Below are 26,657 nucleotides of genomic sequence, written 5' to 3'. Positions count from 1 at the left end.
TGCTTTCTATCAGTTATGAAGTGAATATCTAACCATTTAGTCCCTTTAAAGCAACATTATGATCAAACAATTTGTTTTACCAATTTTTTTTCATTATTGCATTTATATATCTAGTGAATCACCGTATGAACAGTTGGTTTTCACAGATTTGTGTGATGATGTTGGTGATTAAGGTCACGTTATTCATTATTCTTAATTGCCTTGAGTTATCAAATAACATTTGTCACACCCATAACAAAATATGCTACTGAAAATCACTGTCATTTTTGCCTGTAATCATTTGTTCGTGTTTACAAAATAAACTGCCTCGTTTTCAAAACTATTATGAAACATTGTCAGTGCTGAATTTGAGAGCGGTGTCCAGAACAAAATCAGTGGTCAAGATGGACATTGGAAATTGACTGTGAAAGTTGGGATAACATAAAAATGTACAGCTAAACACCAAACAATATACTAAATGGCGTTTGTCAGCCACATTATTTTTTCTATTAGTCTGATAAGTGAACTGGCACAACTAATGACAGAGTCAAACCTTCTGGGTCATATCAGTTTGAGACCCAACCAATATTTCCTCTCAAGAAATATCAATAACATAGCAACTGTCAAAATCCAAGATGTCTACCTTTCGGCCATTTTGATTAATATATATGTTATACCAGGGCTCTCGGTCTGCCAGATTTGGGGCCGATATTCTGCCCCATTCCCAATGCAAAAAAGTATCTTTTTTCCCAATTTAGACCCCAAGTTTTCCCAATTCTAAGGAAAACACAGCTATTTTTCCCAATTCTAAGGGCTCCGGGCCCCAGTCCCAAAATGGGGTGTGAGAGCCCTGTTATACTATCTTACCTACCATTGTCTACTGTGTAGCAACATACTGAGATTCTTTTCTTACCTATTGAAGGGTTATTCTCACCTTTCACCTAAAAGTCCAGGGTTTGATTCTCAAGACATGTTTTGAATCATTTATGTTTTCGTTCCAGCGGAAGCCATTATGTGTCACCGCTGTTACAGTGCTATGGGAGGCTGTGGAGATGACCTAAGCTGGTGGATGTTTCCTTGGAAAGATTGTGGTGACTCGCGATTCTGTGTCAAAGTAATCGAGAAAGTTGGATGTAAGTTTATTTGAATAATATCATTATACTTATTTCCTAATTAAATTATTTGTGCAAGTTTCAAATATGTATATATACTTTCTGGATAAATGGTTGAAATTAGTGAATTTAAGATCTACCCTAAATGATATGACATTGTGTAGTTAAGATGGGTCCTTATTGGAAACGTTTCTGTATAAGATGGAATTTTTTGCTTGACATAGACAAGTGAACATATTGAATATTCCTAAGTACATCTATTTAGTTAATAACATACAAAAGAACACTTTATTCTATATTTATCTGACAATAGCCCCATGTCTGGTAATAAGCCCACTCATATTTCTGCTTAGTAGAATTACAATTTTTTCAATGTCCTGGAGTAAGCCCTACCCCACCCCCCATCCAACCTACCCCCACCCCTCCCCCATTCAACATTAAGTTATGTTGGTCCCTTGAGCTTGTTTCAGAGAAATACAGTGCTTGAATATGTTGACTATATGTATAATATATTGTGTAATTAAAAATGTTTGAAACATTTTTTTATGACAATCAGGTATTGATTCTGTTCAGTAGCTTTATAATACCAGTTTACATTTGATCACCAATTAAGATTTTCTGATTCTTGTATATTTTTGCAGCTGACCACACCATCATCAGAGAATGCGAAAATAATCTTCTGAAGACGACTAAACACAGACTTCAGATGCCGGGTCTGCGTCGTCACGGTTACTGCCTTCCTGCAAGGAAAAATTCGGGCAGCAGTCCACTGACTGTAGAGGATCCCAATATTCAATACTGCTTCTGTAATGATTGGAACGGCTGTAACACTGCACATGGGCTCTCTGTCCGATTCCTGCCAGTGTCCATCGTTGCTGTACTAGTGACAGTATTCATATCAAAATTCTTTTAAACAAAGTTAACACTCATTGATCCATGTTTATTTTTCAGGTCAAATATTAAGGAAATTATCTTTTATGTATTTTGGAAACTAAAAATTTTGTAAAAATGAAATTATTCACCTTAATATGTAAAGTTTATTTTCAAATTAGACGGGAGGTATGAAAGATGTGTGAATGTTTAGTGTCTTCCATGAAAGAAGAATGTGTGCAAATATGTTTTATAATGATTAGGAGACTTAATATCAAACTCAGTAATTGTCCAGTTTTTAAATGTAAATATCTGATTCTATGCAAATGTTCTTACACTTTTGAAATGTTTCTACACAGTGGGTCATAGAGCGGAGGGATACAAAAAATACCCATTTTTATTATTTTTAGTAATTATCTAAATTTTGGTCAAAATGGAGAATTTTAAGTTTAGTTTAAGGAGAAAACTTAAATTGTAGTTGAAATATAAATGTTGAACCGTTTTTTAAAGAGTTTAATTTTTCTTCTGTTAAAACAACTGCCAGCCACTGCTGTGAACAATTCAATAGATGTGATGCATTTTCCGATGCATTCCATTCATACCTCTAAATGGTTATGTATATAACTTATCATTCATCTGTATATATACCCAGTTTTGTACAGTTTTTGTATGGTCCATTCAATGTATATATATGTAGGTAATATAATCATTTTATGCCATTCTACACTTTGCAAGTAAATTCTAACTCTTTTCCAAGATTATGGTGACCAACCAATTTTTTCTGTCGACTACTGAGAGATATTAATTTGGATATGCCTGTTTCAAGGTTAGAACAGAGCTTTTCTAATAATCAGTCGGCAACATTTATCTTTATGTACAAATTCAAAAATACTTTCAAACAAATCAGATTTAAAGAAGAAAAACAATAATAATGTGAGAACATTTATGGATTGATGAATTGTTTGTGTTATCAGGAAGCTGTAAATAACCTGAAAAAAAGAGATGAAATAGGCATACTGTGCCAGGAATCCAGACAGTTAAAGGGAGATAATAACAATATATACTTGTACATATTTGTATGTGGCAAAATGTTTTCATGAATATATTTTTATACAATTTAAAATGATAAATTGTCAAATGACAGATTTTTAGTGGTATAATCATCAATCATTATCATTCAAAATGATCAGATTTTTTTAAATTCATATTAAAAAAAAATTCCATGTCCGTTAATGATGACTACCTATTTGATATTTTTTTAAAAATTTAATAAGGGATTAATGATGCAAATTGATTTTAATTTGTATTCTTAAGGAGTACATGTATTATAACACATCAGAAAGGTTATTCTGCGATTTGGATAATTTATTAGAACAAAATATCAATACCATGTAAAAGAAATGAACTTTAACGTCCTACTTTTAAGGGTTTTTTAATGCAAGTCAATAAATTGATTTTTTGTCTAGCATTATGTTGTCCACCTAGTGTATTGATTGTATATAGAGAATCCACCATTTAACACTGAGAATATAACATGATAATAATACATGGAAATAAAAGATATTTCAATTAAAGCTGTTTTATTGTTGTCACTGTTTTAGCAAACTTTGTCCAGCATATATATTTTTATTCTACTTTTTCCTTTTTTTGGGAGGAGTGGGGAGGGGATGGACTTTTAAAAGAGCAGTTTAGAATATCGACGAGACTCAATAGGCTTATTGCCAGCAGTGTGCTGGGATTGAATGACCTTAGGGTCACATGAATCAAGAATGTAAAAAAAAAGTCACAAGGGCCAATATTGTTTTAAACTACTAAACTACTTCTAAATGAGCTAAGGTTCAGGCCAATATTGATCTGGAATGAAGTGCTTCGAAGTTCGTTAAATCTATTACCTTGGCCTATTGTCAAGGTCACAAGTTAAATTTGTTTTCACCTCGACCCTAAGGTCGTTCAATATTAACTAGGGAGAATTTTGACGTTTCTGCTGTTTAAGTTGCCGTTACTAAAATATGATTGATTTTCATTTTTTTCTAACATCGCGTTATCAGGAGTTGTAAATAGTATTATAAATAGTTTTTTTTCTCTCGTGGCGTAGCGCGGCATGTTGGAATCACAAATATATGCGGTACAAGTGCCAGACATTTGTTTAAATAGGATTATTTAAACCGTTTTAAACGTTACAGTTCATGTGCCTATAAACATAGTTTCATGATTTGTGTTGTATGGAAAGTCACGTCCGTCACCTACGTTGAAAACACCTCTATATGGTATCATGTGTTCTGCCTTGTCGATATCCCGCTGTAGAGCGACTGTAAAAGTAGGAAGGTTGACACATGAAGATATCGTTTCCAGGATTTTTAAAAATATTCCATCGATGGGAAATATCTTTGGTTTCGCTTAAAGAAAAGCTCAACACTATGATTAGATGCAACAATTTATTTCTAGGCTGTCTGCATTTGAAATGTGGAGCTGATTAAAAGATTGTGATTTACAAATCATGTTTTACAGTGAACTTGGTGAAGAGTCTGTGATAAGTAGTAAAATGACACTTGAAGAAAAAAAATAAACAAAAGATTTAATTTTGTTTCCCAATCCTAAATCTATTGTATGTGTTAATATTGCTGATTTATTGAAGAAACATTAATTAAAGTAAGAAAATAGTAGGCCTTAATACAAATCCTTTGAGTAGCCCTGTCAGTACTTTATTCTCTTGGTACCAAGACTATAGTTAATGTGTGTGCCAGGTTTCGTGTATGTGTGGTTTTTGAGAATCCTAACGTGCCATGAACGCGAAAGCGTTTTCGGTCAGTAATGTTGGATTTAACATGATGATTTTGGGTAAATAGGTGCCTCTTTCACATTTTCTCTTTTCAGCTAGGCGACCGGGTCAGACTTGAAAAGTATGGGGGCACTTGTCCGACTACGTGGGATTTCCCATGGTGCCACGGGTTTCCCCCACGTGCGCTTCAATCCCGAGGGGAACAAAACTAATTAGCTGATATCTAGAAGTGTATATCTTGTAGTATTTCTGTGACTTAATTTTCTTTTCTGAACTATTTCACGTTTTCGGGAATGGTTGATGGGTATGGACGACTTGGAACCGAAGTTTTCGTTTGGTTTCATGAATTACTGATACGAACATCTGGATTTTAAAATGGCGGTTCTCTCCTCTCACTAGAAATAGCTTCTATATAGTTAAAATGTTGACGTATCATTCCTCATCTTTACGTTTACTACACATAAGCGACTATACTGAAGTACTTATTACCTTTGACAGGGCACGGTTGTTTTTTATGTGTGTGTGTGTGTTTTTTTTTATGAGAAAGGCCAAAAGCATGTTAACCCGTCTCATCATTCATGTTGGTCCCACAGGCTAGAGAAAAGACCGCGGAGGAAACTGCCTGTCCGTGACCTTGTTAGGGCTGATTTTGATTTCTTTTGAACAACCAGAGGCCAAGAATAACCGCCAGGGATAGTTGCCGTTCCCTACTTTCCTTTACATAACAAGAGTTGTCGTTCCCTACTACAGCTAACAGCACAACACTCTAGCTTACAATTCAAGAGTTGTCGTTCCCTACATTCAAGAGTTGTCGTCCCTTACTTTCGGTAACAGAACAAGAGAATTCCAAGAGTTGTCGGTCCCTACTCTCCGTAACAGCACAAGAGATGTCGTTCCCTACTCTGTTCGTTATTAAAATGTATCTAGCTGAAGAAAACCGTGTTTATAATGAAACTAATCATTCGTTATCATATCCACCAGTAATTTGTTACAATTCTTATTCTCCGATTTTCCTTTCTAATTAACTTGTCCCGGCCTTCCTGAATCAATATGTATCACTTTAATATTGATATCAAGTTATTAAATTTCCGAAAACAATATATCACATGAAAGAGTCATTTTAAAATTCATTAATGCTGGACCGCCATTGCTCCTTGAATAAAAATCTTGGTTTTCCTCCGATTTCATTTCATAAATTTAGCCACGTTGGATTTCTGTGTTTTATTTATATCTTTTTAACCACTATCTATTGTTTTACGCTATTTCAGACTGGTACACTGGTCAGTCTAGCCTCTGACCTAGTTCTGTCAGAATTAGACCACACACGTGATAAACGCTAAAGAATTACAATCGTACGGACCCTGTAAGGTCACCTTTGTAGACATGGAACATCGTGACAAGATAGTGGATAGAACGGGGGATTTATAGTGAAAACTGCAGCAAAAACGTGTAAAAAGCATGGCGTTAAAAATCTTTAAGTATTTCAATATCCTCCAATTTCTGCCTCAAATCACGCGGTTCTCATTTACTAACATTAAATTTGTATGTAAATTGCGAATTATATTCTAAAACTTAAATACACTGTACATGTAAATATATATCTATATATTGAAAAAAAATACTTCATTTATATACATGAACTGAAATATACAAATGACACGTTTTTTTATATATAAAGTACAAGTTTTACGACTTTAATGATAAAATTTGAAAAATTAATCTCATGTTTTTTAATTTAAAGTTTTCATAACATAATTTACATGTTTGAAATTCACATGAAGTTCTGTTGAACACAAATAAGTTGTGTTAAAAAACTGCAATTTTTTACACTACATACATTTCCTTTGTAATTAGATATCAATTACTACAGGGGTAGTTATGTATCAAATCATATGCACATCTTGCATAAAAAGTTTGATAAAAGCAAAGATATAGGTGTGTGACAAAATTAGAAAGAATGCGGTTCTACATATCTGAACGACTTACAGCTAACGACATACATATCTACCTGAGACGTGAGATTAACTATAAGTTATTCCTGTATTCAGTCCCATATCAACACGATCTAAATGCACAGATAATTCACAATGTGCACATTTGTAAGTATTTTTAACTAATTTTTACGACGTCTCGAAGTCAATGACATAAAATTTAAAATGGAAATCTTGTATGGACATGCGCAGTTGCCTAGATGGATTATCTGTAAAGGTGTGCCCGCTTGCTAGCAGCGTTTAAAGCTTCAGATGACGATGAAAACAATGGATACCTCGTTTGTTTGTCTGATGCTAATGGTGGCTGTTATTCCTATTGTTACAGGTAAGAATTGATCATTGTACATCAAATTGATAAAAAAGAAAATAAGAAAAAAAACGACGGGAAAATCCCGTAACGTTATAATCATACGATTCATTTTCCGCGTACAGTGATAAATTATTGAATGGTAATGGCGCATAAAATTCTAAATCGTTTCTTTTCATAAGATCTCTTAGTGAGATTTAAGATCAAACAACACAAAATTACAAAAAAATAAACCTTATATTATGACATAGTACACATCGTCAGCTTTATTTACTTGAAAATTCAATTATCGATCTATTTTGATAAAAGAGTTTTATGGTATTCAGAAAGTGCTTTGTTAAAATCTAAGTTTCAAATCAAAATCACTATGATATTATTGTATAAGAAGACATCTGTCATTTCTCTAGACAACAAATCTATTTTAATAGGTTCATTACAAATTTTGCTCACCTCCGCCATTTCTGTTCTTCGACATCATATCTTCCTCCTCCTACCCTATCAGCCTTCACCTTCCCTATGCAATACCCCTAACACACCTACACCAATCCTTTTCCCTACCATCAGCTTTTCTCTTCTCCTTTCCGCCTAATTTCTTTCTCCTTCAAATTCTTTCCATGTTTCCTCCGTATTTTTCATTCAGTTTTCATTGCCCCTCCTTCTTTCATTCTTTTCCACACTTCCTCCTCAACACGCTCGCTCCCTATCACGAATCTGTCTTCTCTTCAAAACCCCCTTTAGATTTATAATGACTATGAAAGTATGTTACACTTAGAAAATAAACTTCCTCCTGAAATATTACACTTGGGTTCGAGTTTTATTTGAAGTATAACAATTTCAACAGAAGATTTCCCCACGGTTTGTGATTTTCAATCTTTAAAAATATTCAGTCTCGCAGGTATAGGATAGTTCGTCCTACAGAAAGTATCTCCTTTAAAATCAATTCTCTAGCCACTCACCCGTATTTAAAAAAACATACACGTGTCACTGTGACAAGGAACCGAAAAACATTTGATTTGTTCATTCATATTTTTAAAAAATTTTTCTTCTTATTATTTTCCTTCTTTTTTCATCGTTCTTTTTTTTCTCCTATAGTAAGTAAAGTCGAATAAAAAAAATCAGTATGGGTTTTACCTCACGCGCAGTGGTGACGCATTGTAAATAATCTCTTATCTCAAATCCATGTTGGTGAGCAAACATACTTCTTGTTTATGGGTGGGTATCGACCAGGCTTTTTATATTGACCAACCTAACAAATATGAGAATTAGCCCCGTCTAGAAATGACGTCATCCTTTAGAGTTTTATTAGCCCGCTGATCAGATGTCTGGTAGGGACATGGTAAATGTATACCCAAACTATGTTTTAAATGTATGTCAGCATTCCTCTAAAGTCAACGTTTTCTATTAAAAAAAAAGGGGGGGGGGAACCCATAAGAAACATAGTCGCCATGACTAACCAGATTGTTGCCATGGTAACCATCAACGTTCCAACATGTCGAAAACAAATTGGAGATACCATTGCTTATGATATGTGATATAATAGTTTTAACATCTACTGTTGTCAATTTCATGTATTGACGTCACATATTTGAAAGTTACATTCATTCATTAAAATAATGACATAGCAAATCACGCATCTTAAACAGATGACTTAATTCATACCTTCCTAAATTCTGTTTTCTCCCTCATCTCTTCCTTCACTCACTTTGAGGAGGGGCGAGGGAACCATAATCAGTTATTTGTCAATTAAAGTTTTGATATCTGGAAAAAATGAAACATTTCTTTGACCTCGGACGTGACTTTGACCTCAGATGTGACCTTGACCTTAGATGTGAATTTTACCTCTCGGATGTGATGTTTTATATTGCATGTACGTACTGTTTAAACCTTACAAAAATTAAATCGATTTTTCTCTCTTTTTATAAGTTTCACTTTCTCAACTCAATTCATCTTTTTGCCTTTAATGCAGATCTTATATATAGTGCTGTATTCCATCAAAATCAAAGTACTGACTCTCCCTACCAATGCAATCTATGTAACATTTATCTACATCGGATATGATGGTCAGGACTTGTTGCGAAGCTCTTTTCATCTCATCAACGTTGGTCCGTAATAAAAAAGAAAGAAACACAAAGCAGATATGAGGGACGATAAATTGGCCCACTTAAGGCAGCATTTCTCCAATAACTTCTGAATAATTAAGTATAATATTTCTCTGTTATGAATTTACACATGATTCAAAATCCAGACTTTTCGGAATTAAATGAAAATGTTTTTTTGAAATATAAGCAAAGGTGAGCGGATGACAAAAATGTCCACCAAAATGACAATATTATTTGACAAAATGACAATATTATCTGACAAAATGACAATAGTATCTGACAAAATGACAATATTATCTGACAAAATGACAATAGTATTTGACAAAATGACAATATTATCTGACAAAATGACAATGACAAAATGACAATGACAAAATGACAATAGTATCTGACAAAATGAAATAGTATTTGACAAAATGACAATAACAAAATGAAATGACAAAATGATATACAATCTGACAATACAAAAAAATATCTGACAAAATGACAATAGTATCTGACAAAATGACAATAGTATTTGACAAAATGACAATATTATCTGACAAAATGACAATGACAAAATGACAATAGTATCTGACAAAAAAATATTATCTAACAAAATGACAATAGTATCTGACAAAATGACAATAGTATCTGACAAAATGACAATAGTATCTGACAAAATGACAATAGTATCTGACAAAATGACAATAGTATCTGACAAAATGACAATAGTATCTGACAAAATAACTACACGTGTACTCGTGTTTATATTGTCACTTACTTGCTGATAAGGGTTTTATTTGAGAACGCTCAGTGTATTTCTTTTAAGAAACCCCCCTTATATTTGTCACTTCTAATAAAATACAAAAATCAATATCTATTTTGTAGACACCGATTTATCATTACTGAATAAAAATTCACATTAGTACACACGGACGATAACGGTGAAATAGTAACAACAGAAAGTGTGTACAAAGTGTTTACAATGTGTTTACAAAATGTACTATGATGAAACCTGTCAGGAGAGAATTCACATCATCTATGTTAGAGACATCAAGGTTAATCAAAGCTGAGAGGGTCCCTAAGGGCCCTGATGATCCCTCATCTGTTTCTTGGTAGTCATAGATATAAAGACGAGACAAACTTTTGATGATATCAGGTGATTCATTTCAGCGGAAGGACAGGTTCGTGAACGCGCATCTGTCTCAATGGCGGGGTAACACCTGAGGACGCCCTTACGTGTCATTGAATATGTTGCTCTGTTGTTATAGTACAGGTAAATCGTTGGGATTTGAAAGGCGTGTTAATGCTGAATGATGGTTGTGGAGCAAGTGGAAGTACAACACACCTTCTTAGTCACAAAAATTGGAAGTTAGAACGAGTAGTCCAGAATTGTCGGATTGTTCTGTTTTATCTGAAAAAAAAAACAATACAAAAAATTGAAAGCTGGGGGATGCAAGACAGACATAAAATAGTAGCGCGATCAGTCCATGCATTGTACGAAATTGTCACCGACAAATTTTCAGGACACTGGACAATCATGAATAAGTAGAGCGATCAGTTCGTGGATCACAAGAAATTGTTACAGTCAGATTTTCCGGACATTGGACAGACATTAATAAGTAGTGTGATCAGTCCATGTATTACACGAATTTGTTACAGATATATTTTCAGGACACTAGACAGATATGAGATAAAATCACTTACATTCCATGAATTATTCGACATTACTAAAAAAAAAAAAGAAGTACAGTCTATCCATGAATCATCCGACAAAACCAGATTCCGAGACACCTGACAGCCGTCTGATAAATCTCTCATTGTGATTCGCAGAGTTATTTCCCTTTGTTTCCCTTTGTCAGATAGTATAGCGATAAGATTCGACATCGCCTTGTATGATTCACACCTAAGGAAGTTTATTTACTACCCTAATCTGAATACACATACATGTTATCTTCGTGTTATTTAATCCAGAATGTCAGATGGTAGTAGTTATTTTCAAATTATTAACTCAAAACGAGAATGTTAAACAGAGGTAGGCATAAAATTCTGTAGAGAAATAAATTGATGTTATCTTTATTGTACAGACACTTTTTGATCGAGGTTCGCCGTAACCTGCATTTCACCTTTTTATTTATATTAATAGTTGCAGAATATGCACTTGATACGAAAGAGGTATGGCGCGTGACTGCTTGATTCGACCAACAAGGAAATCTTCTTTTTTTCTATTTCAGTAACTTCAGAAAGATAATTTCATTGAGCTGTGTTTTTACACCTATCAAAATTCTTAACTAATATGAACGAAACATAGATGTTTTCCCGCCTTCATATGTATGTTTAGTGGTTAGTTACATGTCGTCAAAAGCCCTGTATTTTTGATCGATCAAGGCCATGAACTGAAATAGGTGTTTCAGACTAAAATGAGACTAATGCACTTCCCCTTCAAAATTTTACACTATCTTCGATCAATCTCCGTTTTCTTCATTTACCGCCTAAATTTCAAAATTTAGATCCTTAGCATCACTGAGGAGTCCTGGAAGGACAGCTTTATTTAATTCTTAAATTTTCTCTACTATATCATATTTTAAATTTGTATTGAAAAAAATGCTGTTCTCTTGTGTGTCGTTTGTCACGACAATTGTCATCGCATTAATAATATTTTTTACATCAAATTTCTTAATAATTCAAATAGACTAAGCTACTGAAGTGGCCGATCATTGATACCCCGAGTCTTGACAGAAACTTCCGGTTTTTTTTTTACAGTGAATGGTGTTGCCTGTTACCAGTGTAATATTTTCAAACAAGGAACTACACATTTATGTGGTGGTGAGGAGAGGGTTATGCATAATTGCTCGGCATGTTTTAAATCGTTTGTCAGAGCCTACCTTCACAACCAGTGGAATAGATATTCGTGTAAGTATCATTTTATCAATTTATTCACATTCTAAGGAATGTGTTGCAGCTGGCCTGTTGTTAGCGCGAATTTTACTTTCACTTGCCATAAGCAAAATGTTGGATTAATTAAATTTAAATATTATTTATTGTTTAAGAAATACTATATACATGGGGATAAATAATAATAAGAAAACATACACAACCGTCACACAGCAGCGCTCACTTTTATTGTATACGGTATGATTGAACCATTTAGAGTTATTTCCCTTGATGCCTGTCTGGTCGTCACGTAATATATCATTTACTTCAAAAGGAACGACAACCTTTGCAAAGATAGCATACCCCCTTAATTATGTTGGGAGCAGATTGTTCCCAATGTGTTTTTCTTTCTTAAACCTTTTTTTGCTTCAGTTTAAAAGATGTGTGATGTCTGAATGCGTGTATTATGTTTGTTTAATAATCTCCATTGCTCATCTTCCAGACACGACAGCTATATCTCGGTATTGTGTCCGGTTTGCCCAATACAAAAGAGACGAAGGTTGTTACGTTAAAACGGCAAACTCCGGATACGTAAAACAGTGTTTTTGTTACACCGACTACTGTAACGGAGCCGCGTCATTAAGGCCAGATCGAACACAATCTGCACTTAGAATAACACTTGCCATAGGGTGTTACATCCTCTTGCATATATTTAGACAGTAAAAATACATTATAGTCCCGAGGTGAGAACAGTGCACACGCTTTATGTAAACAAATGGGGCCTAAAGATGGATGAAAATTTGAAAAAAAGTTGTTTGAAGTAATGAGTAGATTAAGTGTCTTTTCTATTACAATACGTTTTGAATTAAATTTTAAAATTTTAAACTATAAATATCAATTTTCCGAGGCAGATTAAAAATTTAAAAAAAAAATAAAACGATTGGTAATTGAATATGATTTCCAAAAGTTATTAAAGACAGTAAAATTACGTTTTGTATCGTCTTCCCTGAATATCGATCTTCTCTCTGTGTATATGTGTACGAAGATAACGTGTAACCGTTCCGCTACAGACATCTGTTTGTTAAACTATGGGTCGGATGTGTACATGTAACCGTGCTGCTCCTGTTTCACCTGGGATGTGTCGTGAACTTGTATGTAGGATCAGTTTTAAATGGAATGAACATGTGATGTTAAATGATGTCCTTATAAGTATATGTGTGATGAACTTGAAGGATATTAAATGATTACCTTGGATGTGTGATGACCTTGAATGTATGATGTGGAATGGTGACCTTGAACGTGGTACAATCACCTTGGAATGCACACGTAATGCAAAGCACTGTGTAAGTGTAATGGTAACCATGTGACCCTGGATTTAGATTAAAATTGGATGTGTGATGATGACCTTGAATGTGTGATGATGACCTTGGATATGGGATTACCTGGAATATATGGTGATGACCTTGGAGTTAGAAATACCTTGAATATTTGGTGATGAACTTGGAATAGGAATTACCTTGGACACATGATGATAACCTAAGATTCGGAATTACCTTGGATTCGGAATGACCTTGGCAATAACCTTGGATTCGGAATTACCTTGGATTCGGAATGACCTTGGCAATAACCTTGGATTCGGAATTACCTTGGATTCGGAATGACCTTGGATTCGGGATGACCTTGGCAATAACCTTGGATTCGGAATGACCTTGGATTCGGAATGATCTTGGCAATAACCTTGGATTCGGAATGACCTTGGATTCGGAATGACCTTGGCAATAACCTTGGATTCAGAATGACCTTGGATTTGGCATGACCTTGGCAATAACCTTGGATTCGGAATGACCTTGGCAATTACTTTGGATGTAGATTTAATGCTCATATTTCAACTCCTCAATTAATCTCACAATTTTGTTAAATTGTGTCTAGATTTATTTTGGAACGAATCCTTCATCGAAGTGAACTTACAGATTTCTCTGCTACTGGAAACCCAACCGCTGCTTCGGTTAGGCACTGATGACATGGAGCTCTGGAGCCTTCTGATGTCAGCATCGTCAGGTGGATTCCAACCATCAACGGCCGTTTCGACCCCTATTCCACGACGTCCTCTGGTTGGCGGGTCAGCAGTGGTGATCAATCACTGCTTGCTGTTGTCTGGGCTCCAGTTTGGCTCATCTCGTCTACACCATAGCCAGCATGTTGCTCTCTCAGCCCTTTCAGCCCGAGAGAGCATCAGTGATGTGTCGTGTTCCAGGGGAGACAATCTTATCAGAACAGTTCCTGACCAATATAGGTGAGTCATTTTAAATTTAATTGATGCAGTGTTTTGATTTCAAACGCAGGAGTAGAGAAAATAATCATAAAAGTAGAAAATGTGTATAAAATATCAATTCTTCCGCTCCGATGTAAACCCCCCCCGCCCCCCCCCCCCTCCTCTTACACACACACACACACACAATATCAGTGATCCCGAATTCCATTGTTTTCCGAACGTTTAAATGCAACTAAACTTTCGGAAAACCCTGACTTGTACCTGTGATATATGTAAAAGTCTCCTCCATCCTGACATCCCTCGGAGTGAACTACAAAATTAATATAACATTTATTAAACGAATCAGACACTGATAAACTGATAATGTAATAGGGTGTATATTGCCGATTCTGAAGGTTGGTTAGTAATCGTTTTGTTTGATAAGTTTCGAAGGAAAATTTGCTCCCGATTTTTAATTCAAGAACCCTAAATATCTTCTTCCGTACGAACGTGACGTTAACATCCATATTGAAGAGTTTTCATAAGAAATACGTGTGTTGAGTGAGAAAACTTTTGTCGTGATTTGTGCGTAACAAGGGAGGAATTAGGATATATAAAATTATTGAAAAATGTTAACGGTCTTGAACGCCGATGGGATTTTTTTTAGAAATTTTTTTTTTCAATAATTTAAAATCTACTTGGACGCTAAACATACATTCCAATGTGGAGTCAGCATATAAAAACGTTATATAAGGTAACGCCTCATAAATTTTCGATGCGAATCCACATCTTCGTATTTCATTTAAAATGGGAAGGTGTGTTTACTTTTGACTGTTGGTCTTATAATTCAAATTAATGATTTATGGTAGGTCTATGGAAGCCCATATAACTAACTTTCAGATCTCTAAGTGACATATTGTACCGCGTGAATGGACGAGTCACTATGTAAACAATCGCACACCTATTTTGGCGAAAAAATCATAAACGACAATAGCAGACATTCGATACATGAAAAAAAATTGTTTAATATTTCCTAATGTTTTTTAGAAATTAAACTCTTGAAAATGGTAATATTTCCCACAAATAATTTTGTTATCTTCCCTTCCCTTTTCAGTATATAATTTAAGAAGTTGAAAATATTGATCTGAAAATAAAAAAATCAAGATTTGTACATTGTCATAGTTTTAACGATGGTTTCACTATAACTTGATTGAACGCGTCCCTTAAACAAGTGGAAATTTCACTATCAGATCTATGGTATTGACAGCATCGTAGTGTCAGGAAAATGTCACACCGGACAAAAACTACACCAAGGCTGACAAATGAAACTAACTCCTTTCTGGCTTTTAATCGGTTATTGTTCTGATGGTAGCTTAACTGTCTATTATTATATGATACAAGCTTTGTGAATAATTTTATTTTGATCAACTCAGTATTACCAGACCAATGGAAATTGTAATTTGCGGTATGCATTATCAAAAGACGATGAAACTGTGGAAGATTTTTGGGTTTTTTTTTTCTTTAACCCCCATTTTTTTGGAGGGGATGGGGGTATCGTCCCATGAACAACCGGTCATTTTGAGGTGAGGTCTCTTTGTCGTACTTGTAGCTGGTAGTTACCCCCACTGAACAACATAGTGGATGCCCGTCGCATGTCATTCACAGCAATCAAAGTCAAGTGTCTTACAGAGGTTATGGCTGGCTCGTTTCAACTGATTACAAGTTCTTTGCAAAAATGTCAATTGTGTTTCGATTTGTACAAAGAATTATGAGAAGGATATATCATCAGACGAAAGGTATGGTGCAGATTTATAAAACAGCCTTAATAAATTAAGACAAGTATCAGACGAAAGGCATGGTGTAGATTTGTAAAACAGCCCTAATAAATTTAGACAAGTATCAGACGAAAGGCATGGTGTAGATTGAAAATAAACAAACAGTGTTAATAAATTAAGACAAGTATCAGACGAAAGGCTTGGTGTAGATTGAAAAATACAGCGTTTATAAAGTACCAAGCTAAAAAAAGAGCGCTTGTTTCAATAAAGATTTATCACTTACGTGTCCCAATATTTGTCGGTGTTCTGTTGGCATTAATGAATCCTTGATTGTTGGTAAGCAACGTGTCTTAAAATGCACTTATCTGGTATTTTTGAGAAAGGATTTACCAAATCATTACACGCACTTTGATAGACAACAGCGGATAAGCATAGGTAAGTATTCCGCCAACCATAAACTTACAATGTTGATGTTTTTATATTGATTCCTAATAATTTTCAAATTATCTTTAAATTATTTCAATATACTTAATACTAATACTTAATATTATCAAGCTTGTTAATAGTGAAATTTGTCACTCAAGTGCAGAAAATAATTTGTGTTAAACCTTAAAGTGACCGGCTGGCTTATCAGACAGATAGTTTAATTGCGGTCACCTTAGTGTCAGAATCATGCCGTGAAACATTGGCTGGACATGCTCTCCACCAGTGAGACATTAACTGTTCACGGTTTAATTGTAGATACGTAGAAGACACTTTCCCTATCAGAATTAGATTACAATTACTTTAGGATAAACTGTAAGATCACAACAAATAGAGTCAGTCCTGGTGTGGCCGTGGAAGGAGTAACTTGTTAAGCTCGATACTCAGGTCATACATGTTATCATTGTTGAAACTTGTGTTAATACTCAACATTTATACTCGAGAACGGTTGTTGCTGGTCTTTTGTATAACATAAGGATAGTACAACATAGAGGATAACAAAGCTTCATTGGGAATCCGACAATAAAACAGTGAATTTCCCGAATGTTCCACTGTGCGTTATATAAATATGAAGATATTTTAAAAAATAAGGTTTTATTTAATTCGTTTTGTATCAATATTCATATGATTACTTGCTCTGACTAAATAGGATTTGTCAACGGAGGGGACATGAACAGCCTGTCAATAACTCTAATTTCAGTTGAAGCGTCTCCTCCGTTGAACAGCACTTGTTATCATCATTTCTATAGTTATTGTAAATAAAATTCACTCAGATGTTAGCTATTGTTGAGACCAATGTATCGTACCAGCTGCAAATTTTTACTTACGACCAACACCAACTTCTTAATAGTATTGTATTAATTCGAAGTTTGTTATCACATTTCGGATAGATAATGATCTTCAACATTTCTGTGGTATTTTCACTGAAGGATATAATTTTCGCCAATTTGGTTTCCTAAACAACATTTGTCACAACCTTGTGTGCGTGTCATTTTTCGACGTCAAAATCTACGTAGACGTAATATCAGAGTCCAAATATTACTCTCAGTTCATATGGTTGAAACATTACTTGATTTTACATTAGTTTCTGTAGCGAAAGCAAAGGAGGACTAATATTTAATGAATAGTGGGTCATTGAACAGAGTTGTCTCCACCTTACCTTTACAGTTTGTTGTTATACCGATAGATGGCGTTTCATATCACAGGTGCAGAGGGAATACAAATCAAAAATGTCAGCCAAGGACAGAGTTTGGTGTGGTTTAGTGGTGTTTATGGCCGCTCTGTCAATGTGTAAGTAGCATTCATGTGGAACTTTAAAGAACTAACCAAGATCCTTCCAAAAATCACACCAAGAATGTAAACAGACTTAATAAGATCGGCGGTAATCATGATTGTCTCCCTTGTACAGGTGTATAACGCTCAGGTGTGGCATAAATAAAAAATATGTATAATAGGAATTTTCACATGAAGTATGATATTTTTTTTCGTAAAGAAGCAGTATTTATCAAGTTTGAAACGATTGAAACATCTGCTTACATGAGAGTACTCAATTATTTGTTATTATCATTTTACTTCCGGTAAACAAAATATTCCTGTATCTATTTATGGAATGTATGATTCATACAGAACGATTAATTCAATTTCCTTCGAAATTTAGAAAACAATTTGTATTTAATTCACAACTTTCTGTCGATTCTGTGGGTTCTTTACCTTAAACGGAATGTAGATGATTCATACTGAACTATTTTCATCTTTAAATCGCAAGTTTCTGTCATTTCTTCAGGGTCCACAAAACTCGTATCCATCTCCTGTTACTAAATAGTGTTTATATATATATCCAATTACATATATCCGCCACATACTCATCAGCAATAGGAGATCTATGACAAGTTTATGGATTTGTCATATGTTCTCTGTTGTTGTCGCTGCCTGTGGTAATGTTTGGAAACTTTGTTGTACTTGTAATAGGGGGTTGTCACATACTTAAGGAGGTCTGTCATTGTATGTCCCTTAATAAGGCGAGTGACAGACTCAAGAATGTAGAGAATATATGGTCAGCGTCTTAAAATATAAGTTCTATTTTGGTAAGGGTGAAAAAACCCAAAAAAACTGGTGAGCCACTTTTTGTCTTTCTGTTCCGAGCCAAAATATAACTTATATTTTAAGACACTGACCATGTTTCTGTTAATCCTGCAACATTGATTGAAAATCAGACTATTGAAACTTAAACAGTTTTGTTGATCAATCTGTGTTTACCTGATGTTGATGTTATGATGACTTTTGCCTGATGACGGATGCCAAAGTAATTGCACAGCATGGAAATATAGTTAAAAAATTCATTGGATGTAACAGCGATTTCATAAATTTTCATAAATCAGCTTACTCGTTTTAACATGTAAAATTGCATATTTCAACAAGTGTTTATATATCTAAATGTAAAATTTATGTAAATACAGAGAGTAATTCTGTCAAATTACTGCATGTGGTAAAATAGAGCTGTTTTCCGTCACAGCAGAAATATATGTGGCAGGTGGATAAAAATGATTTTATATCACTAAGACGCTTTATATCAAAAATGCTTTCTCACTTAGTTGCCTCTAATTTATATTCTATTACTTTTAAAACTACCCATTTGGATGTTAGAAAATGAGTTATTCTTTTATAACTGAACATATTTAGTGACAAATAAAAATCACACCTGTGTCTGCAAGTATGTGGATATCATATACAACAGCCAACAGACCAAGCCACTGTACAAACCACTGTGGTAGATCTAAATGTATATTTAGCTGATCTGTGATAGCAGTCATGCATGACTATATATATATGAAAACAATTTGATGTTTGATGAAAGAACGGATTCAACATGTAGTTAAAAACATGTAACAAAATTAACTATAAGCATGCTTTGTGAACAGTTCAGAATATATACAAGTCATTGATATTCCTCTAAATTATCACTCCGATGAATAAAAATTACAAAATTATGGGGCTTGTGCACCTCCCTATCGTTTTGACATTTCATTTGATCACTTTGTTTTCCTCAGTCGCCACCTAGGTTTCAAAATGTAGACTCTTAGCATTACTGATGATCCTAGAAAAACAAGTTATTGATACTGTTTAATTCCTTGTTAGGCTCAACTGTATATAATTCTGAATTTGTAGTGAAAGTGACTACCAGGTATTCACTTGTGTGTCTTTTGTAAATTCTTTGAAATATGGAAACATTTAATTTAATTTTGTTAGTTGTGTGTGGCTGTATGAACAAAAACTAAATAACTTTATTTTTCAAACAATTGTGGTATGTGAAAAAAGAACATTATTTAACTAAAACTTTTGATGTTAATATAATTTTCAGAATGATTTTACTCACAGGAACTTATCATTGAATTTGAACTTTAACCGGAAGAAAACATTACATTTCATCTGTCAGACTAAACCAGGTTCTGTTATAATACCATGTATAATACAAATTATACAGAGTTATCTCCCTTCCCATTATTTGTCACTGGCATTAAACATGGAATACTTGTTAACAGGTCTAAGTCTGGAGTGCTATGACTGTGCTGCAAAGGATGACCCCATCTGTCTAGACCCATTTGATTTGGTAAAAAATGAAGGAGGCACATCAGAATGTGGGGAAAAGGATACACATTGCATGAAGTTTAAAACGGTGTCATTTCTCGCAGATTCGGGCTTCATCACTGGAAGAGATAGAGGTTTGTATTTGTTATGGCCTACCCACTTTACAGGGGATCTATGAATAGTGTTACCCGTATTCTGTCTGCAAGTCTCTCTCCGTCTATCCTGTCGTGTACTAGCTGTTCTGAATCGTTGTCATAGCCTTCGAACCTGAGTGATAAATTTTCATGGGGCTTAATTTTTGTGGTTATTCAAAATATCATTATTTTGTTGACCCTTGATTTCATGGATTGTTATATTACATATAAACATACCTCTACTAACCTAATTTTAGAATAGCCACAAAATCAGTGAAAATAAATTGCCTACAAAAATCAATGGCTTTTATGCAATAGTGTCATTACATTACATTCTACATCTGATCAGATTCGTTGGTTAAAGGGTCATACATGAGATTTGACATTTTCTGCAAATTCCTATGGATGGCAACAGTGGCATTCATAGCCTGCAGACATTGTGATATTTTTCTTGTATTGTCATCAGATTGTGATGTGATCAAATTGCCCTCCGCCTTAAACATTTCTTGTTATTGCTATTTATAGTGGCGGAAACATGCCAACGTCAACAATGAAGAATAACAATCATTCTTGGATGTTTTATCATCCTTTATTCCTATCTTTTTTCTTGAGAAGTAATGAATGGATCTTTTTTATGAATTCTTCCCTTGGTCTCTAGATATGCCTTTTTGATTTTCAAACTGATCAGAAAAACAACATGGCTGACAGGTGGCCATCTTGGATTTTGATTATGCAAAACTGTTTCCATGAATTCTTGCAAAGTACTTTATACTTACTTCAGTATGACTTTTTGAGTTTGGGACTTATCACAAAAAAACAGAATAGCTGACACATAGACAGCCATCTTGGATTTTGACAAAGAGAGTTTGTTAATGCTATATCTAAGGTGAAAAACTACACAACTTTGAAGAACATTAGTGGGAGCCATTAGTCCTGAAGAATGACTTGCTTATAAATATTGTATGTACAAGCTTGAACTTGTTTACCAATATGAACACATAAACTAGTTTACAGTGTTGGACGTTTGTTTGATAAAATAGAGCACATTTATTTAAATCCTAGATACTCCAGGAATTATGTTCACTATCGCTTTGTGCACCACTGAAACATTTCATGGCAAAATTTTAGGCACAATTAAAGTAACTTGATTGGTCTAGGGCTGGTTAAAGGAGAAAAAAACTGACCAATCACAGACTGATATGCTATTTTGAAGATGGGATGGAAACCTTTCTTATAAATTTTCTTTGTGATATGTCTCCCACTGTGCATGGTGTAAATGAGTTCATAACAACATTGGTTTAACTCAAATTATTACATTAATTATCATGGTAAGAAACATATCAATGTTGTTAAGTCTCTTAAAATTTTTAACTTTTTTGTTTGACATTGTCATATGATTCTATTTTTCTATTTTTGCAGTGGTCACTGTGACATCACGAATGTGTGTTCGTCGAGATGGATACTCGAATGGTTGTGTGGCAGTGGAGTCGGACGGAGGCTTTCTGTTTAAGTGTCTGTGTGATACAGATTTCTGTAATGGTGCTGTTACCACTTTACCTAATATGGTGGTGTTAGTGCTGATGGCCCTGCTGGCATTGTGGGTAACCAAGCGATGAACAGACACACCAGTAATTCAGGAATGATCGTCCATATACAATATATCACAGCCTGTCCAAGAGAATTATACGTTTTTGACATTTGATTAAAAGTATAGTTGGAAATTCTTTACATGGAAAATATGGCAATGTATTATTGGCCGTCATTCAGATACTTTTGTGAAAATATTTGATAGAAGATAAAGAGAAATGTCCTGATTATAAGTTTAATGGGTGCACTTTGTCAAAGCTGAAGGCCTTTTAAAGTTGGATTAAGCTCGTCCCTCTATAGTGTTTCATAACTGCGGAGTACTGATTACACTGAATATGGTAACAGTGATTTAGCAATACATTGTCTATCAATTCATATATTTTACATTTGACTTGTTTCACTGTAAAACAAAAAAAAATGTTGTTTTAAATGTTTTGGTCATATCTTCGTGACCTTTGTTGGCATACAACTGTAACGTGATGTGAAAATTGTATTGTGTTACCTTTCAATGTATTTATGAGGTGTTCATAGGCCCCCATCCTGCCATATTCACAATCAAAATTTTTCATGCATTTCCCAAAATTCCCACATAAAAAAAATGTAAAAGAATTTCACAATTTCAGTGTAGCAGGGTCCTGCTCCCAAATCCAACTTTGATGCATTTGGGGGTGGACAGAGAGTTTCCCCTGATATTAAGACTTCTGTGCTCTTGTCATGGATAAGTGTAATCATTTTCATACAATAATCAACACAACACTGACTGAAGTGATGTATTCCCATTAATAGGGTGAATTCATTAATTAACAGACTGTATGGGAACATTATTTTCAGATGGTAACTTGAGTATTGTATAACTTTTTCACTACATATTTTTCTATTAGATAATACAGATTGTACATCAATTGTATCATATATCAACACTGAACTTACCTGGAGTAATTATCTGTTTTTTTTTTTAGATGAATCAAGATAATAAATTAGATTAAAATCTTTAATTGAATTTGTATGTGAAATGCTATTCTGATATGTAAACAATTTTATTATTTTTTAATTAGAAAAAGTTTTTGTAATGATATTTCAATTCTGATTTCTGCAGAAAATGAGGATGATGTGACAATGATATAACATTGTTTTAAAGACTTTGAGGTGTATTTGTAGAACAAAGTAATTCTAAAAATTTCATGTTTTATTTTCCGTGTAAGAGGACAGATTCAGAATAGGTTAGAGCGAGTTGAAGGTTTTACAAAATATGAAAATATAAATCGTGTGGACAACACGTAGCATAATTATGTTCTGGAGGTGTAGTGATATATATATATAACATCCCAGATTATTGTCATACACCATACAACAGACAAGGACAGCGAGACTGACTAATGTAAGGTTGTACTGTACGACGGCAGCTTTAGGAATATGTGAGTCAGTTTATATTCAAGGTCTATCTCTTGTTTATCATATTTCAATTTACATATGATAAGTCATATTTTATTATTCCAGAAAGTTTATCAGTAATTGTCTCCCCTATGTTACATACTGAGGCCTATTCCTTTATAAGGGAAAAAGTTCTTTGGAACTTGAAAATTGAATGTTTCAGGCATAAATTGGAACAGGTCTTGAATTTGAAAGTCAAAGTATCAAAATATGACCAGGAGGTTCATATGTATTTTAGGAACGAAAAACCCTGGTCCCACCGATAAGTGAAAACATGGCATTGTGAAAAATGTGAAGTTTTTGAAAGATGCAAATTAATTATCAATTTAAAATACCTATGAGCTGATCAGAGCACCAGTTACAGTCATACACTGACAAATCATAAATTAATATTGGCCCAAATAAAGTCAATTTTCCAGACACATCACAAATTTGTTAGGGAAATATTCAGGGCCGAAGCAAAAAAAATGAACATTGATACATTCCAGGCTTTGAAAATAAGCTTATAGAACCTTGTTCTGACCGAGTTGTATAGTCATATCAGGTTTTTTTTTTATTTAGCTTGATTAACTCATTTATCGATGTTTAGCTGTCTTTCATAACATAAAATCAAGTGGCCATTTTCTTCATATCATTGTATTATGAATGTTCTTCATGTATCTTAAAATCAACTATTTTTTATGATCTTTAAGTAAAACTATGCAAGACAAGTTGTATTAGTCTATGTTTTGTGTAGTTTATGTATGTTAATATTTTACAATAAATATTGTTTTAGTAAAACATAATTCCCTATCGTCTGAAAGTCTGGACACAATAACTCAAAGGTGACTGGTCAGATTACGCAAGATGTCCAAAACTTCAGTTTTTTTTTCTTTCAACATTATATTCATCAGAAATGATGTATCAAGATTGATGTGGAGAGGCCTTTGAGTTCAAACATGCCTTACAAAATTACAAATGAAAGACAGTTGATTTAGGCTATATTCATTTTGGAATAGATCATATTATTTATAACTGTTTTTCTCATGGCACACATTTAAAAAATCTATGAAATTATGGTATAAATAATCATTGTGTGAAAATGTTTCAGAACCTGTCTGAAAGTTTCAAAGTTGCTAAACTGCAATTGGTACATTCCGTCTGATACTGGTAGTTTTTAAGTAAAATCGTTTTATAAATATGAAGCATACATTACATTGATTTTAAGGAAAAACATATTTTTTTTTAAAAATATCAAATAACAGGAGTGTCTTTAATCACTTTGTATAACTACATATTTCATCACATTTTGTAAATTATGCATCTTAATTTTGTAAAAATGTAAATAAAGATATTTTTGTACAAGGAATCTGTTTTTTTTTTTTTTTATTTCAGTAAATATTTCTATATTTTGTACATGTATATTCTTTGTTTGCATGGCGTTATTGCTAGTTTTCATGAGAAAAATGTAGACATTAGTCATATTAACGGAACAGCAGTTTACCAAAATGAGAGCCTACAAGATCTTTATTACAGAATTATCTCCCCTTGTTAAAATCTTGTATCCACAATATTTAATTGCCAACATTAAACTAGGTTAATGAAACTTGGTGTACACATTTGTCATACAAAGACAATGTGCAGTATACCAATGTTGGGATCTGAAACCCCTTAATTAGTGTTATTGCCCTTTGTTGAAATTTGTGTCCAGATTTTACCTTTGTTTTCATTTACCCAGTTTAACTAGGATAACGAAAGTTCATGTATACATTGGTTATACTAAGAGGATGTACAGTGTGCCAAATTCAGGGCCTTAAACCCCATAAATACAGAATGATTGCACTTTGTTAAAATTTTTTATCCAATCCAGTTGTTTATGGGGAGCATTCATCAGGTTTTTGATACTCGTTTTCAGAAAATGAAGCTAAAATATTGTTCTCCATTTCACATTTCCTGTGGGAAACTTGAAATACCAGTACGAATGTAATATTCTCTTGCATCAAAATCTTGGTGATCAGTTGGAAACATTGATAGTACATAAAACACAACAACCATTTAGAGTCGACTATGTTTATTGATACATAATGAAATGTCACAATGCAAGCAAACAACACGTTATCATTGAACCAAGCCTACATCCCCATTTCGAACAAATTAAATTTGTGTTACTAACAGAACTTTTACTGTTTCTATATGCTTGTAATGTGTCTTTTGTGGACTGATATAAATTTTGTGCAAGAAATTCAAGGACAAATTTCAAGAACTCTTTGTCTATTTTCACATTTTTTTGAACAATTGTCACTATGTAAATGAATTCAATTTAAGTAGATTTCATTCTTTCATACAATGTGTAAATAAAAAAGATGATAAATCTCCATAAAATCCTTTTTTTTTATATTTTAAAATTTACTACCAGTTTTGTTTTTCCTGGCAGTCCAATGGCTGCAATCTGGAACTTGAGGATGGGAAACAAAATCTAATTCTTCAATATTACTGTATTCCAGGACAGTAATTTTTCATTCAGGAATTAATTCTCCATAAAGTATAACTATTTTACATTTAAAAGACAACATCCAACTCCAGCCTGCTTATTATTTTTACTCTATAGAAAAGAGGGCTAAACCAGAGGAAGTTAAACGACAGCGAAAGTTTACACATACAAAGTATACAGTGTGTCAGTTCTTCAAGCAAATCCACATCGATCAGTGAATTATATGCTTAAGCTACTGTGTTTTAAGAATCCTCAGTGACCTGTGTTAACCCTTAATATACAGTATAGTTATTGCCAGGTCTCCTTAATAATTGAAGCCAAAGGACCAGAAGGTAGGTAGATACATTATTCCAATTCCACAAAGTGCTATAGACTTTAAAATTCTTCTATGTATTAAAACCCAACTTATTTTTTATAACAGCATTGTAAAACTGCACAAAAAAAAACATGAATTTAAATATTATAGTATTTCTACGTGACAACAACTTCACAAAATTATTTACATCTTTAAAAAAATGTTATAAATAATGACACGTATATAAAAAGGAAGTTTTCTCCTTGAAAATACTTTTTCTTTGTATGAATAAATGAATGTAAAACAGTGAATTTGATAGTTTTAAGGGCACATGCTACCTTACTGATAAAACAAATCTCCTTTCATATTGTTCAACACAAGTACCACATGACATGATTACTAAAGCTCAAGTGATTCTACAAAGAAGGTGTTTACCCTGGACACAACAAAATCATACAATGTCAGGCAACATATATCCCTCATTTTAAAAATCAACATCATGATCTACATGATTAATAAAAATTCTGTACAGTCAACAGTTATCTTTCGAACTCTCACTTCCACAAGATTACACCTGGGCCAATAATACATACAAAAAGTCTTGTTCCTGTGCTGAAAATATGTTTCTGGTTTTCTATTGCCTGTTAGCACTG

General features: G+C 33.7%; 3 protein-coding genes across 4 annotated transcripts in view; all 3 read left to right on the top strand.

Annotated features, from left to right (window-relative positions):
* LOC132544878 (uncharacterized) overlaps nucleotides 1–2,004 on the top strand; it is a 3,162-nt gene extending 1,158 nt beyond the window's left edge. Inside the window, exons 2-3 of the mRNA XM_060208530.1 lie at nucleotides 981–1,112; nucleotides 1,733–2,004. Coding sequence (XP_060064513.1) covers nucleotides 981–1,112; nucleotides 1,733–2,004 — 404 coding nt within the window. The remainder of the gene's footprint in view (nucleotides 1–980; nucleotides 1,113–1,732) is intronic.
* Nucleotides 2,005–6,976: 4,972 nt separating this feature from the next.
* On the top strand, nucleotides 6,977–12,716 carry LOC132544876 (uncharacterized). The gene is made up of 3 exons (XM_060208529.1): nucleotides 6,977–7,056; nucleotides 11,883–12,032; nucleotides 12,496–12,716. The coding sequence occupies exons 1-3, from the start codon at nucleotides 6,984–6,986 to the stop codon at nucleotides 12,714–12,716; spliced, it is 444 nt and encodes a 147-aa protein (XP_060064512.1). The 5' UTR covers nucleotides 6,977–6,983.
* Nucleotides 12,717–14,082: 1,366 nt separating this feature from the next.
* LOC132544892 (uncharacterized) lies at nucleotides 14,083–22,120 on the top strand. 2 transcript variants are annotated; one of them, XM_060208543.1, is made up of 3 exons: nucleotides 14,083–14,286; nucleotides 20,042–20,221; nucleotides 21,641–22,120. In XM_060208543.1, the coding sequence occupies exons 1-3, from the start codon at nucleotides 14,190–14,192 to the stop codon at nucleotides 21,835–21,837; spliced, it is 474 nt and encodes a 157-aa protein (XP_060064526.1). In that variant the 5' UTR covers nucleotides 14,083–14,189; the 3' UTR covers nucleotides 21,838–22,120. The 2 variants fall into 2 exon arrangements, with proteins under 2 accessions (XP_060064526.1, XP_060064527.1); XM_060208544.1 differs by lacking the exon at nucleotides 14,083–14,286 and adding an exon at nucleotides 17,732–17,792.
* Nucleotides 22,121–26,657: the final 4,537 nt, after the last annotated feature.

This window comes from Ylistrum balloti, unplaced genomic scaffold (assembly GCF_031769215.1).
Source record: "Ylistrum balloti isolate Yb309-2 unplaced genomic scaffold, AGI_CSIRO_Ybal_v1 Utg369812, whole genome shotgun sequence".
NCBI lineage: Eukaryota > Metazoa > Mollusca > Bivalvia > Pectinida > Pectinidae > Ylistrum > Ylistrum balloti.
The sequence above is the reverse complement of the archived record's forward strand: the minus strand, read 5'-3'. Positions and strand labels throughout refer to the sequence as shown.